This window comes from Thalassophryne amazonica, chromosome 3, assembly GCF_902500255.1.
Source record: "Thalassophryne amazonica chromosome 3, fThaAma1.1, whole genome shotgun sequence".
Taxonomy (NCBI): domain Eukaryota; kingdom Metazoa; phylum Chordata; class Actinopteri; order Batrachoidiformes; family Batrachoididae; genus Thalassophryne; species Thalassophryne amazonica.
Window position 1 is genome coordinate 5423090 of NC_047105.1, and position 17179 is coordinate 5440268.

Consider the following 17179-nt stretch of genomic DNA (forward strand, 5'->3'; position numbering starts at 1 on the left):
GGCTACAGTGGGAAGGAAAAACTCCCTTTTAACAGGAAGAAACCTCCAGCAGAACCAGGCTCAGGGAGGGGCAGTCTTCTGCTGGGACTGATTGGGGCTGAGGGAGAGAACCAGGAAAAAGACATGCTGTGGAGGGGAGCAGAGATCAATCACTAATGATTAAATGCAGAGTGGTGCATACAGAGCAAAAAGAGAAAGAAACAGTGCATCATGGGAACCCCCCAGCAGTCTACGTCTATAGCAGCATAACTAAGGGATGGTTCAGGGTCACCTGATCCAGCCCTAACTATAAGCTTTAGCAAAAAGGAAAGTTTTAAGCCTAATCTTAAAAGTAGAGAGGGTGTCTGTCTCCCTGATCTGAATTGGGAGCTGGTTCCACAGGAGAGGAGCCTGAAAGCTGAAGGCTCTGCCTCCCATTCTACTCTTACAAACCCTAGGAACTACAAGTAAGCCTGCAGTCTGAGAGCGAAGCGCTCTATTGGGGTGATATGGTACTATGAGGTCCCTAAGATAAGATGGGACCTGATTATTCAAAACCTTATTCAAAAAAATAAATGTTTTCAGCATTTATTTCTTCACAGAATAATTAGTTGTACTCGTTAAGTGGGTTAATTAGTGAGACTCACCGATGTCTCTCAGTGGCTCCAGCACCTCCCACTTTGGGTCTGATCTGAAGAACATGGAGACCTGCTGCAGGGCGATCTCTGCAGGGCGACACAGACAACAAGCAAGAAGGTTAGAGGAAAGCAAACTTGAGCAGAACTCAGTAGATTCAGGTTCAGTTTCCAGACTGTTTAACAAAAAACGCTGACCCAGATTTACTGTACATCTCAGACAGCTGGAAAAACAGGTTCCCTGTCCAAATTCTTAGGGACCCAACTGCATGTAGCACTTCTCCATCTGACACAGAGGCTCAAAGTGTGGTGCTGTGCAAGGTGCTGAACCATACACCCAGAGCAACATGATGACTTAGGCCCTTACTCAGGAGCACCTCAGTGCTTTTCCTGTCAAATCAGGGAACTGAGTAGTCGATGGGACAGGCAGGTTTTCAGTACCACTGAAGGGGCTTAAACAGCACTTACAATCCAGCCTCAGTGTACCATGCCTTACACAAAAGTATGGTGGCCATCTAGGGTGGCAGTTGTATTCCAGATAGAGGTCAGTAAAGAAATACACAGGGGTCAAAATTTAAAAATGCTAAAATCATTTTGAAAAACTATTCACATTATTTGTCTGATGATAAAGATCCTGAAAAGGTATAGTTTGGACTATCTGTTACTGAGTGTTCTGGAGTTATCGAGTAAAAACAGCAAAAATGATGTAAAAGGTCAGTTTCAGTTTGTACAGGGGGGTCAACAGTTAAAGCTGCTCCAATTTTGGTAAAAAGTGATGCAAATTATTTGTTGAGCTAATAGGATCAATAAATGGAATAGTTTTGACTGTGTTAAATGGTTTGTCTGCAAGGTAAAGGTCAAACTGTCCACTGGATTCTACGTCATGTGACACGTTACCCTGTAACACGATAGTTAAGCATGACAGATGGTACAAACTATTCCTTTTAAAAATCCTATTAATACAACTAATAATTTAATCACCAATTATTTTAATCACTTTCTAACCAAAACTCCAACTTTTGACCCCTGTACAAACTGAAATTGACCTCATACCCCATAACTGCAGAACATTCAGTCATAGATAGTCCAAACTAAACCTTTTCAGAATATTTATGATCAGACAAATAATGTGGGATAGTTTTCAACAGGATTGTAGCATTTTTAAATTTTGACCCCTGTATATTTATATTTTATATACCTTTTTTAGAAATTTTATGATGAGACAAATAATTTGGTATAGTTTTCAATATGATTGGAGCACTTTTCAGTTTTGTTGGTAATTGTGTCTGGATACAGCTGCCAACCTAAGACTGCCACCATACATGTTTGTGTAGGTCATGAGGCTGGATTCTAAGTGTTGTTTGAAGGGCTCTTCCACAGCACGCTATACTAATACGATCACCCACGATCCAAAAAAGTGCAAAAATGTGATGAAACAGTTTAATCTGGCTTGCCTCCTAAAAGACTGTCGATAAGCTCCGCCCTTAACAGTACTGCTTTTCATACTTGAGAAATTAAGGAAATAAATGTATTATTATTTGTTCTATGTAAAAACAACACGTTAATGTGACATGACATGTGTGTGTGTGTGTGTTGGTGTTTACATATAAATGTGCTTTTGTAAAATGTGCCATTTTATTCATATGTAAAAAAAAAAGAAAAGAAGCAAAAAGTCAAGTTGTGATTAGACAACTGTCTGATATAACCAGCGTCAAAATGCATAGAACACTGCCATCTACTGGCACCCAGATGCTCAAACCCTAACCTATAATCCTTTGCACACCGTAGAATCCCAATACTTAGGGCAAATACTGCCATGAGCACTACTGGCCAGTAGATGGCAGTAGAGAGCGTGAAAACTTGCCAAAACAAATATTCCAAATGAATAATCCGTGTCTGCTACATTTAATCTGTGTGGAATTTAATAAACGCAAACCGAATTTCAGACATCTTATACTGTATATATTACTCTGGAACAGAGAGGACAGACAGTGTATGTGTGACATAAGCAGGATGCTAAAGAGCAAAAATTTGTTAGCGGTCTAAAAATTATTGGACCAAAACTTATCTGAAGATAATTGGTCCGCTGATGGTTTTCAGAGTTATCTGAAAAGATAATCTGATAATGAAAACATTAGCTTCGATAAATAGCCGTTAGCAGAACGGTGCCCACCACTGTATATATTTCTATATCATAAATATATAAATATGAATATGAACTTGAGCAAAAAAAAAAAACAGGAATCAAACCTGTGTAGTTGGCAGCGTAGTTGCTGGGATCTAGGAACTTCTTGACGTGCAGAGAGGTGGACAGCAAGGGATGCTGGGTAAGAGAGTCCAGATAGGACTGTAGTCCTCTCTGTCTCTCAGCGATGAACTCCCGGTCCATGTTTCCAATCAGCTTTTTAGGAGGAAAGGGGAGACTGGCACCACACACCTACGGAGGGAGGCAGAGGGAAAAATAAAAAGTGTTCATATTTGACAAACGAGTCAAGAGTCCTGTGAGGTCAAACCAAAAAGGTCACATTAGAGCCCGCAAACTCCTCACATTCTCAGTCTGTCAGACATTCTCACGCTTCTGCTGTTAACCAAACCAGCAACTGACAGAAGGTTAGAGGTCATCAAGGCGGGAAACAAGCTCATCACTTCTCCACCGAGAAACACTGCTAACTTCCTGTTATGTGGGAATACAGCGGGCTAAACATGCTGCCACGAGCTTTGACCTGAGGCTAAGACAGGTTAGGACCAGGACAATCTGACACGGAGGCCGGAACACAACATTGATTCTGCTGAATAAAAAAAATACCCAGGGCACATGATATGCATCCGTTTGTTGGATTTTTAGCAGGATGATGCAAAAACTAAGAGCAGTGAGTCTGTCAGAGCTGGAACAGAAACAACTACACTTCAGAGCAGATCCACAAAATAAACAAAATAATAATAATAACAATAATAAAAAATGATTGAATCCAAGATGTAAACCAGGAATATCATAAATACACAGATGCTTGTGCAGAAACAGCTGTTACTAAAAGACCTTTTGAAAATTAAAAACATGCTTTAATAGTGTGAAGAATGTTTCAAATTTGCAGGCAGATTTTTAGAGCAAACTATAAATAAATAAAATGAAAATCAATAACTGTAAACCTCCACAACCTGCAGAATGTGGTGCATGAGTGACCCCTGGTGGACATTTAGTATACTGTTAAAACATCAAATTTTAAATTAATATTCTAACTTAAACATGTTTCTCAAACAGTTTTAAAAACGACTTTGAATTGTAACAGATACTAACAGATTGTTGGAACGACATCACGTTTCTGGATATCTGGGGAGTTCATTGGTCTGCAAAATAATTCTGATTGCTTAAAGTGGAGTTTGGGCTGAAAACGTTTGAGAAACACTATTTTTGTGTGGGAATACTGAAAATTGTTGGACTTACCATCAGACTGCTGTTCAGAAGGTCAAAGTCGCTGTAGCGCCGAATCACCTGCAATGTACAGCAAGGCCGTGATTGGTCAATTCTGGGCAGATGGGTCTGATTGGTCATGAACACAAATGCTCGTTGGCTGACCAGTCTTACAGACTCTGACTTGTCCTGTCCTGAGTTCTGATTGGTGGCCTGAGGTGTGTCAGGTGGTGGATTTACCTGCCAGCTGTTGTCTGAGGACACACCCCTCTGGACACGGATGATGTACTCCTGAAAGAACAAGAAGACATCAAACGTCAGTGAGGACAAAGCCGAGTCCAGGAGGGGGGGACACACACACACACGATGCTCATTTCATGCAAGAAATTCTACGCTCTACTTAAATAATTAAAAAATATATTTTTAGTTTTCTTTTTTTAATCTGGATTTCTGACTAGACAAAATGACCCTGAACCCCCTCCCACCACCACCACCATCTATGCTCCACGTGTTACTTGCATGCATCATGTAATACTGGTGTCACTAAATCTTTTGTGGAGAAACACTTATATCAGCGCAGCGCCAACCAATCAAAACACAAGGCCGCTGAAACAGGAAATGTAAGGTTTTTATTTCAGCAAATCTCCAGCACGTTCCTTCCTGTTCAGCATCACACAGAAACTCAAATCTTCCGTCAGAGCTACACACCAGACAGCGCTGGAAAAATACAGCTCGGACTTGGACCTTCAATCCCCTCCACAGACATCAGCACCTCCGTTCAGACTCCACAATCTAACTGAACCAGGCTGGTCCCACTGAGATCGAGACCTCTTTTCCAAGGCAGACCTGGATAATTATAAAGTTTCCAATCCACCTACCCCGCATGTCCAATCTCTTCTTGGGTGTGTCTCAAGGTCCCAAACACATGAACGTCTCTACACGTCCAACACTTTAATCTCATACAGATACTTTCATCTTCAAACTGATGTTGAAAGAAAAACACTTTCCATTTGAACTCCCTGTGGATGAACTCCCGCTGTCTTTCCTCTGTATCCAGGATACGTACCGTTACGTTACTAACACAGATGGTTTCCGAATGAACGCGACAGAGCACAGAGATGTCCAGAGCGCCCGTCACCAAATTCTCAGTGAATGTCAATGAGACTGTGAGATAACTTTGACTGGAATTTAAAGAAAGTTTAAGGATAAATTTCTGGGGTGGTTTACATTTGAAGATTTAAATTTGGCACAATTTTCTTCAGGCTGAAGTTTGAAAATGATCTTAGGGGAGAGTCTGAAAAGAGCTTTAAAATGACAATAAAACCAGCTCTCTAGCTGCTCCGTCTTTTGAGATATGATCATTTAAAATAACCAGGCGGCAATAATTAGCTGGAAATTCATTAAGGTACATCTGGCTAATTAAGAGAACAAGAGCAAAAACTATGAGAATTCCTCACAAAAATTTACAAAACTCTGACAGATGTGGAGATTCTTTGTTAATTTGTCACAGAATGTCCCAGCTGTCTTTTGTTAAAATTTTGGATCTGCACTGAAATGTTTGGGGTTTTTTTTCCTGACCTATGTCTCACCTGCCCTGTTCTTAAATTAAAAACAATTCCTCACTGGATTTAATGACCAATTTGGTCTGTACCAGAATAAAACATGTCTGAAATCACCTGGGAGGTACTGGTCTAGTGGTTAAGGTGTTGGGCTTGAGTCCAGAAGATAATGGGTTCAAATTCCCACCTGACTGGAAAATCACTAAGGGCCCTTGGGCAAGGCCTTTAATCCCCTATTGCTCCCGGTGTGTAGTGAGCGCCTTGTATGGCAGCACCCTGACATCAGGGTGAATGTGAGGCATAATTGTAAAGCACTCTGAGCGTCTGATGCAGATGGAAAAGAGCTATATAAATGCAGTCCATTTACCGTGTGAAATCGTTTAAAAGCCAATAGCAATCAGTCTTAATTTTGTGTCTACGTTTAAACTGAGGTTACGAGGCTATAAAGTAACGGGACTCCAAACATCTTACTGGTGCGTTAGAGTCAATTAAACCCAGTGAAACAGACAGGAACCAGTTTAAAGCATGTCAGAAAAAAACAAAATAATAACAACTGATAACCTGATCAATAAAGGTTGATACACTGACACTTATTCAAGTCACCCACCATTTACTGCTTAAGAATTTGCATTATTTTCTTCCAGTAAAAATGGATCCAGGCTTTATTGTTTGGGCAAGGAAAAGGATTAATAACTTGACACCAAATGTTTGATGGGGAAACTCTGAGGTCTTCTGAACAACTACAGGACAAATATGGGTTGTGATACAAGGACATTTATTGATATTTTTACAATTTCATTTATCAGATAACTCTTTAGATATAAGAGACAAATGGAATTAGAAGCAAATATTATCACTGATGATGAAACATGGTTGAAAGCATGTGAAGATAACCACAAATAGTTCCGTATGGAAAGAATTTGATGGAAAGTTATGATTAGATTTTTTTTAGGATCCCCACTATCACATTTAGTTTTGATAAAAATAAATCGAATTTATGTTGGAGAAACTGCGGACGGATTGGTGATCATACACATATGTTTTGAGATTGCCCAGTATTGGGACCATTTTGGCCGGGGCTTTTGAGCGAGGTTAAAACCATTTTGAAGTACAGACTATCTCTGGAAATAATCCATTGTGTAATAGGAATATCCCCAAGAGTAGAGACATATAAGCATGCCAAATTGATACAAAGTACTATTAGTGGCAAAAAAAAAGATAAAATCTTGGCTTAAAGTCCAACCCCCTACACTTAAGCATTGGAAAAAGGGTCTAAAATCAGTGTATCACATGGAAAAAATTACAGCTCAACTTCATTTGAAATTTGATCAATTTAAAGATCTATGGAATCCAGTAAGCAAATATTATGGCTGGACACAATGATGATATAATGCTATGGTATAACATAGTACTAGTATTATTGTATGTGCCTTCATCCATGTCCTTTTGTTTTTGTTCTCTTTTTTGGAATATTCTGAGACTTTGAAAGTTGTATGTTGTGACAATTACCCGATACCACTGAGATGCCACTTGTTCACATATGTTTCTATTTTCTGAGAAAGTGTATTGAACTAACTATCAAAAGATGTAAAAATATATAAATTTTGTAAACTGAGATACATTTTCAAAATAAAAATTGTTCAAGAATTTGCATTATTTTGAAGAGAAAATGGAGAATATTAGGTAAAAAAAAAACAATCCCAACATGCTCTAGTCTCACTACTCAATCCTGTTCCAGATGTGTTTGCCATTTCTGCTGGAACATAAAGACTCACCCAAATCGATACTGTCTGCTGGGTATGTGGTTGCAACTCATGAACTCTGCAAAAAGCACAACTTACCTTTTTGACCCAATGCCGACTAAACTGTTTAAGGACCTATGGGCTACATTGGGACCCACTACGCTGAAAATGATTAAACTGTCACGTTTTAAGTCTGCAGTGATCAAACCAAGCTTAGATCCGGGTTTACTCAAAAATTACTTACTGATAAAATATGTCCTTTTGCTGTTAAATTAAATTCTTGAAAAAGTGTTGTTCATCACAGTGATAAAGTGAAAATCTTGGGGTGACCTTTGATCCCACATTGACCTTTGACCAACACATTAGAGAAATTAAGACTGCTTTCTATCACCCACGTAAATTACAAAAATTCGTCCCATCTTGTCTATGGCGAATGCATAGAGATTGAGCCATGCCTTTGTCTCTTCCAGACTGGATTACTGTAAACATTCTATTCTCTGGATTACTGCAGTCTAGAATAGGAGGTCTTCAACTGGTTCAAAATGCTGCTGCTACAGTTTTGACTAGAAGAACAAAGTTTGACCATATTATCCTGATTTTGGCATCTCTTCACTGGCTTCCTGTTCATGTGGGGTCAGATTTTAAAGTTTTGTTATTAATTTACAAAATCGTTCATGGACCAGCACCTCCCTATATGGCTGATCTAATTAAGCCTTATGTACAGGCCCATGTTCCATGTTCTCAGGAGGCAGGATTACTGTGTATCCCTAAGGTTAAAAAGAAGTCAGCAGGTCACAGAGTGTTCTCTTACTGTGCACTTGTTCTGTGGAACACTCTGCCTGCTGAAATAAAACAGTTGGATTCTCTGGAGACATTTAAGTCCACATTAAAGACTCATCTGTTCTCTCTTTTGTATGACTTAGTGTTACACTGAACTACTCTTCCCTCCATCTTAAATTATATTACTAAGAATTGCACAAGGTCTCTGTCTCATGAGATCTATAATCGTGACTGTCAGTGAAGCAAAGGGCTAACTGCCTGCGACCTCATTAGCATTTTGTCTGTTACTCTGTTTTTTTGTTTGTTTGTTTTTTGCTGATTCCTGCTCTCTCTTTTTTGAGTTACTGTTGATTATCAGTGATGGCTAAGCTACTCTGCAGCCCCCTGCCTGACCACGTGGACTTCAAAGTCACTGAATGTTTCCCGCAGGACTCCTTCTCAGGGACTTCCAATGTTTGTTTATATGTTTGAACATTCTTTGCTGTATTTTGTTTATTTGATCTTTGTTATTGTTAGTTTGGATACAGCAGTGGTTCACCCCTCTGAGTCTGGTCTGCTTGAGGTTTCTTCCTCAAAAACACCTGTGGGGTGTTTTCTTGACCACTGTTGCCTACGCACTTGCTCAGTGGGGTTGGTAAAGTTAGACATTACTCGTATGATGCACCTCAGCGTGACTTGATGTGTGATTAGGTGCAATATAAATAAACTGAATTGATAGAATGATAAATATACAAAAATAAAGAACAAATTTGAATTTCATTAATTTCATTTATATAGCACCAAATCACAACAAAGCTGCTTCAAGGGGTGTTGCAGGCATCCATTTCAAAACGAGCAGATATGTGCACAAAAACAAAAGTTTATCAGATTGAACATTAAATATCTTGTCTTTGTGGTGTATTCAAATTAATATAGGTTGAAGAGGATTTGCAAATCATTGTATTCTGTTTTTATTTACATTTCACACAACGTCACAACTTCATTGGAATTGGGGTTGTATGATTTTTAAATAATTAATTTGCATTTTATTGCATGAAATAAGTATTTGATCATGTACCAACCAGCAAGAATTCTGTCTCTCACAGACCTGTTAGTTTGTCTTTAAGAAGTCCTCTTGTTCTGCACTCTTTACCTGTATTAATTGTACCATGTTAGAAGTCGTTACGTGTATAAAAGACACCTGTTCACACACTCAATCAATCACACTCCAACCTGTCCATCATGGACAAGACCAAAGAGCTGTCTAAAGACACCAGTGACAAAACTGTAGACCTGCACAAGGCTGGGATGGACTACAGGACAACAGACAAGCAGCTTGGCGAGAAGACAACTGCTGGCGCAATTATGAGACAATGGAAGAAAGACAAGATGACTGTCAATCTTCTTCGGTCCGGGGCTCCACGTAAGATCTCACCTCGTGCGGTAAGGATGATTCTGAGAAAACCCAGAACTACACGGGAGGACCTGGTCAATGACCTGAAGAGAGCTGGGACCACAGTCACAAAGATTACATTAGTAACAAATGACACCATCATGGTTTAAAATCCTGCAGGGCAGCAAGGTCCTGCTTTATAAATCACACAATGTAATTTTCTTTATTTTTATTTTTTAGATTCTCTCTCTCACAGTTGAATTGTACCTACAATAAAAATTACAGACCTCTCCGTTCTTTGTAGGTGGGAAAACTTGCAAAATCGACAGTGTATCAAATACTTAATTTCCCCATTGTGTATGTATGTGTGTGTGTGAGCGCGTATATATATATATATATATATATATATATATATATGTATATATATATATGTATATATATATATATATATCTTCTTCTTTGTCTTTCGGCTGTTCCCGTTAGGGGTCGCCACAGCAGATCAATCGTTTCCATCTCACCCTGTCCTCTGTATCTTCCTCTGTCACACCAACCACCTGCATGTCCTCTCTCAGTACATCCATAAACCTCCTCTTTGGCCTCCCTCTTCTCCTCCTGCCTGGTGGCTCCATCCTCAGCATCCTTCTCCCTATATACCCTGGGTCCCTCCTCTGCACATGTCCAAACCATCTCAATCTCGCCTCTCTGACTTTGTCTCCAAACCGTCCCACCTGAGCTGTCCCTCTGATATGTTCATTCCTAATCTTGTCCATTCTTGTCACTCCCAAAGAGAATCTCAACATCTTCAGCTCTGCCACCTCCAGCTCTGCCTCCTGTCTTTTTGTTAGTGCCACTGTCTCTAAACCATACAGCATAGCTGGTCTCACTACTGTTTTGTAAACTTTCCCCTTCACTCTTGCTGATATTCCTCGGTCACAAATCACTCCTGCCACCTTTCTCCACCCACTCCACCCTGCCTGCACTCTCTTCTTCACCTCTCTACCACACTCTCCATTACTTTGAACAGTTGACCCCAAATATTTAAACTCATCTACTTTCACCACTTCTACTCCTTGTAACTGCACTATTCCACTGGGCTCCCTCTCATTCACACACATGTACTCAGTCTTGCTTCTACTGACTTTCATTCCCCTTCTCTCCAAAGCATATCTCCACTTCTCCAGACTAGACTCAACTTGCTCTCTACTCTCACTACAGATCACGTCATCTGCAAACATCATAGTCCATGGGGACTCCTGTCTGATCTCATCTGTCAACCTGTCCATCACCACTGCAAACAAGAAAGGACTCAGAGCTGATCCTTGGTGTAATTCCACCTCCACCTTGAATGAGTCTGTCATTCCGACTGCGCATCTCACCGCTGTCACACTATTCTTGTACATGTCCTGTACTACCCTAACATACTTCTCTGCCACTCCAGACTTCGTCATACAATGCCACAACTCTTCTCTTGGCACCCTATCATAAGCTTTTTCTAAGTCCACAAACACACAATGTAACTCTTTCTGGCCGGCCTTCTCTGTACTTTTCCAACAGTATTCTCAGAGCAAACACTGCATCTGTAGTGCTCTTTCTCGGCATGAAACCATATTGCTGCTCACAGATCTTCACCTGTTTTCTAAGCCTAGCTTCTACTACTCTTTCCCATAACTTCATGCTGTGGCTGATCAGCTTTATGCCTCTGTAGTTACTGCAGCTCTGCACATCACCCTTGTTCTTGAAAATAGGAACCAGCACACTTCGTCTCCACTCCTCAGGCATCCTCTCACTTTCCAAGATTTTATTAAACAATCTGGTTAGAAACTCTACTGCCATCTCTCCTAGACATTTCCATGCCTCCATTGGAATGTCATCTGGACCAACTGCCTTTCCACTCTTCATCCTCTTCATAGCAGCCCTCGCTTCTTCCTTGCTAATCTCTTTTACTTCCTGATTTACTCTCACCACATCATCCAGCCTTTTCTCTCGCTCATTTTCTTTATTCATCAACTCTTCGAAATATTCCCTCCACCTTCTCAGCACACACTCCTCACTTGTCAGCACATTACCATGTGCATCTTTTACCACCCTAACCTGCTGCACATCCTTTCCAGCTCTGTCCCTTTGTCTGGCCAATCGGTACAAGTCCTTTTCTCCTTCGTTACTATTCAACTTCTTGTACAGCTCGCAATATGCCTTTTCCTTTGCTTTTGCCACTTGTCTTCTCGCCTTACGCCGCATCTCCTTGTACTCCTGTCTACTTTCTTCATCTCTCCGACTATCCCAAAACTTTTTCGCCAACCTCTTTCTCCTTATGCTTTCCTGGACCTCTTCATTCCACCACCAAGTCTCCTTGTCTTCCTTCCACTGTCCAGATGTCATACCCAGTACTGCCCTAGCTGTCTCCCTCACCACATCTGCAGTACTCTTCCAATTGTCCAAAATTGCTTCCCCTCCAACTAGTGCTTCTCTCACCTGCTCGCTAAATTTCACACAACAGTCTTCCTCCTTCAGCTTCCACCATCTGATCCTTTGTTGAGCTCTCACTCTCTTCTTCTTCTTTACCTCTAAAGTCATCCTACACACAACCATCCTATGCTGTCTAGTGACACTCTCTCCTGCTACCACCTTACAGTCTGTGATTTCTTTTAGCTTGCATCTCCTATAAAGAATGTAGTCCACCTGTGTGCACCTTCCTCCACTTTTATATGTTACCCTGTGCTCCTCCCTTTTCTTAAAGTAGGTATTCACCACAGCCATTTCCATCCTTTTTGCAACATCAACTACCATCTGTCCTTCCCCATTCCTATCCTTGATACCATATCTACCCATTACTTCCTCATCACCTCTGTTCCCTTCACCAACATGCCCATTGAAGTCTGCTCCTATCACCACTCTTTCATGCTTGGGCACACTCTCCACCACCTCATCTAACATACTCCAGAAATCTTCTTTCTCCTTCATCTCACAACCTACCTGTGGGGCATATGCACTGATGATATTCATCATCACCCCTTCAATTTCCAACTTCACACTCATCACCCTGTCAGACACTCGCTTAACCTCCAACACACTTTTAACATACTCTTCCTTTAAAATGACCCCAACACCATTTCTCTTTCTGTCCTCACCATGGTACAACAACTTGTACCCACCGACGATGCTCCTGCTCTTACTTCCCTTCCACTTGGTCTCTTGCACACACAATATGTCTACCTTTCTCCTCTCCATCATATCAGCCAGCTCTCTCCCTTTACCAGTCATACTACCAACATTCAAAGTCCCCACTCTGATTTCCACCCTTCTAGTTTTCTTCTTCTCCCGCTGTTCGTGGCAACATTTTCCTCCTCTTCTTCGTCGTCGTCTTCGCCCAGCAGTAGCCCAATTTCCACCGGCACCCTGTTGGGCAATAGCACCGGTGGCGGACGTTGTTAACCCGGGCCGCGACCGATCCGGTATGGGAATTCGATTCTGAGTCTGCATAGTTGGGTTGGCTTGTTTTACGCCGGATGCCTTTCCTGACGCAACCCTTCTCATTTATCCGGGCTTGGAACCGGCACTCAGAATGTACTGGCTGCACACCCCAAGGGACTTACTATATATATATATATATATATATATATATATATACTTGAAAATAAAACTTGAAAATTCTTCTCTGTTATAAAGTTAATCAATATAAGGACAAAGCTTCAGCTTTTAGCTCATACCTTTTTTGTTAAGGGTCCAAAAAAGAACATTTTATTCATTTAAAAAATAATAATAATAATATTGGCTGATTTATCAGCTGTCGGCAAATCAGCCTATTTATCGATTATCAGCATTTTTTTAATCCAAATATTGTTATCGGCATCGGCCTCAAAAAATCCATATCAGTCGGGCTCTTTTATATATATATATATATATATATATATATATATATATTCCCTGAAAAGCCTTCAGTTAATTTAAAATGCTGCAGCTAGAGTACTGACAGGGACTAGAAGGAGAGAGCATATCTCACCCATATTGGCCTCTCTTCATTGGCTTCCTGTTAATTCTAGAATAGAATTTAAAATTCTTCTTCTTACTTATAAGGTTTTGAATAATCAGATCCCATCTTATCTTAGGGACCTCATAGTACCATATCACCCCAATAGAGCGCTTCGCTCTCAGACTGCAGGCTTACTTGTAGTTCCTAGGGTTTGTAAGAGTAGAATGGGAGGCAGAGCCTTCAGCTTTCAGGCTCCTCTCCTGTGGAACCAGCTCCCAATTCAGATCAGGGAGACAGACACCCTCTCTACTTTTAAGATTAGGCTTAAAACTTTCCTTTTTGCTAAAGCTTATAGTTAGGGCTGGATCAGGTGACCCTGAACCATCCCTTAGTTATGCTGCTATAGACTTAGACTGCTGGGGGGTTCTCATGATGCACTGAGTATTTCTCTTTTTGCTCTGTATGCACCACTCTGCATTTAATCATTAGTGATTGATCTCTGCTCCCCTCCACAGCATGTCTTTTTCCTGGTTCTCTCCCTCAGCCCCAACCAGTCCCAGCAGAAGACTGCCCCTCCCTGAGCCTGGTTCTGCTGGAGGTTTCTTCCTGTTAAAAGGGAGTTTTTCCTTCCCACTGTTGCCAAGTGCTTGCTCACAGGGGGTCGTTTTGACCGTTGGGGTTTTTCCGTAATTATTGTATGGCTTTGCCTTACAATGTGTTTTGTTTGTTGTGTTTTATTGTTGTGATTTGGCGCTATATAAATAAAATTGATTTGATATATATATATATATATATATATATATATATATATATATATATATATATATATATATATATATCAAGTGAGGAAAATACATATTTGAACACCCTGCGATTTTGCAAGTTCTCCCACTTAGAAATCATGGAGGGGTCTGAAATTTTCATCTTAGGTGCACGTCCACTGTGAGAGACATAATCTAAAAAAAAAAAAAAAAAAATCTGGAAATGACAATGTATGATTTTTTTTAATTATTTATTTGTATGTTACTTCTGCAAATAAGTATTTGAACACCTGTGAAAATCTAGATCTTTCAGGTTTGGAGTTTCAGCTCCCTCCAAAGATTTTCTATTGAGTTCAGTTCTGGAGACTGGCCAGGCCACTCCAGGACCTTGAAATGCTTCTTACAGAGCCCCTCCTTAGTTGCCCTGGCTGTGTGTTTGGGGTCATTGTCATGCTGGAAGACCTAGCCATGACCCATCTTCAATGCTCTTACTGAGGGAAGGAGGTTGTTTGCCAAAATCTCGCAATACATGACCCCATCCATCCTCCCTTCAATACGGTGCAGTCGTCCTGTCCCCTTTGCAGAAGAGCACCCCCAGAGTATGATGTTTCCACCCCATGCTTCATGGTTGGGATGGTTTTCTTGGGGTTGTTCTCATCCTCTAAACATGGTAAGTGGAGTTGATTCCAAAAAAGCTCTATTTTTGTCTCATCTGAGCACATGACCTTCTCCCATGCCTCCTCTGGATCATCCAGATGGTCACTGGTGAACTTCAAATGGGCCTGGACATGTGCTGGCTTGAGCAGAGGGACCTTGCTGCCCTGCAGGATTTTAAACCATGACAGCATCATGTGTTACTAATGTAATCTTTGTGACTGTGGTCCCAGCTCTCTTCAGGTCATTGACCAGGTCCTCCTGTGTAGTTCTGAGCTTTCTCAGAATCATCATTTACCCCACAAAGTGAGATCTTGCATGGAATCCCAGACTGAGGGAGACTGACAGTCATCTTATATTTCTTCCACTTTCTAATAAATAATCAGAACAGCTGTCTTCTACCAAGCTGATTGCCTGTTGCCCCGTAGACCATCCCAGCCTTGTGCAGGTCTACAGTTTTGTCCCTGGTGTCCTTAGACAGCTCTTTGGTCTTGGCAATGGTGGACAGGTTGGAGTGTGATTGATTGAGTGTGTGAACAGGTGTCTTTTATACAGGTAACAAGTTCAAACAGGTGCAATTAATACAGGTAAAGTGTGCAGAATAAGAGGGCTTCTTAAAGAAAAATTAACAGGTCTGTGAAAGCCAGAATTCTTGCTGATTGGTAGGTGTTCAAATACTTATTTGCAGCAGTTACGTACAAATAAATTATAAAAAAAAAAAAAAAAAATCATACATTGTGATTTCTGGATTTTTTTTTTAGATTATGTCTCTCACAGTGGACATGCTTCTAAGATGAAAACTTCAGACCCCTCCATTATTTCTAAGTGGAAGAACCTGCAAAATCACAGGGTGTTCAAATACTTATTTTCCTCACTGTATATATATATATATATATATATATATATATATATATATACACACACACACATACATACATACACACACACACACTGTACAAAAATATGAACGCAACTCTTTTGTTTTTGCTCCCACTTTTTATGAGATCAACTCAAAGATCAAAAACATTTTCTATTTACACAAAAGACCTTTTCCCTCAAATATTATTCACAAATCTGTCTAAATCTGTTAGTGAGCACTTCTCCTTTGTCAAGATACTCCATCCCACCTCACAGGTGTGGCAGATCAAGATCCTGATTAGACAGCATGATTACTGCACAGGTGTGCCTTGGGTTGGCCACAATAAAAGGCTACTTTGAAATGTACCGTTTTATCACACAGCACAATGCCACAGATGTTGCAAGTTTTGAGGGAGCGTGCAGTTGGCATGGTGACTGCAGGAATGTCCACCAGAGCTGCTGCCCATGAACTGAATGTTCATTTCTCTAATATAAGCCGTCTCCAAAGGAGTTTCAGAGAATTTGGCAGTACATCCAACCGGCCTCACAACCACAGACCACGTGTAACCACACCAGCCCAGGACCTCCACATCCAACATGTTCACCTCCAAGATGGTCTGAGACCAGCCACCCGGCCAGCTGCTGCAACAACCGGTTTGCAGAACCAAAGAATTTCTGCACAAACTGTCAGAAAACATCTCAGGGAGGTTCATCTGCATGCTCCTCGTCCTCATCAAGGTCTCAACCTGACTGCAGTTCATCACTGTAACCGACTTGAGTTGCTGTAGAGGTGTCTTCATGGTTGAATCCCAGTTTTCACTGTTCAGGGCAGATGGCAGACAGCGTATGTGGCATCGTGTGGGTGAGCGGTTTGCTGATGTCAACGTTGTGGACTGAGTGGACCATGGTGTTGGTGGGGTTATGGTGTGAGTAGGCGTATGTTACACACGACAAACAGGTGCATTTTATTGATGGCACTTTGAATGCACAGAGCTACTATGATGAGATCCTAAGGCCCATTGTTGTACCATTCAGCCACGGCCATCGCCTCATGTTGTAACATGATAATGCACAGCCCCATGTTGCACGGATCTCTACACAATTCCTGGAAGCTGAAAACATCCCAGTTCTTGCACGGCCAGTATACTCACCGGACATGTCACCCACTGACCGTGTCTGGGATACTCAACAGCGTGTTCCAGTTCCTGACAATGTCCAACAACTTTGCACAGCCATTGAAGAGTGGACCAACATTCCACAGGGAACAATCAACAACCTGATCAACTCTATGCAAAGGAGATGTGTTGCACTGCATGAGGCAAATGGTGGTCACACCAGATACTGACTGGTTTTATGACCCCCGCCCCACCAAAAAAAGCAAAACAGCACATTTTAGGGTGGCCTTTTGTTGTGGCCAGCCTAAGGCACTGCTGTGCAATAATCATGCTGCCTAATCAGCA

General features: G+C 41.1%; 1 protein-coding gene across 5 annotated transcripts in view; it reads right to left on the minus strand.

Moving 5' to 3' along the window:
- pxk (PX domain containing serine/threonine kinase) overlaps positions 1-17179 on the minus strand; it is a 69626-nt gene that overhangs the window by 42338 nt on the left and 10109 nt on the right. For all 5 annotated transcript variants that reach the window (XM_034165024.1, XM_034165052.1, XM_034165031.1 and 2 more), the window contains exons 2-5: positions 4264-4314; positions 4057-4104; positions 2865-3051; positions 627-704 (exon numbers count right to left, since the gene is read on the minus strand). In XM_034165024.1, coding sequence (XP_034020915.1) covers positions 627-704; positions 2865-3051; positions 4057-4104; positions 4264-4314 — 364 coding nt within the window. The remainder of the gene's footprint in view (positions 1-626; positions 705-2864; positions 3052-4056; positions 4105-4263; positions 4315-17179) is intronic.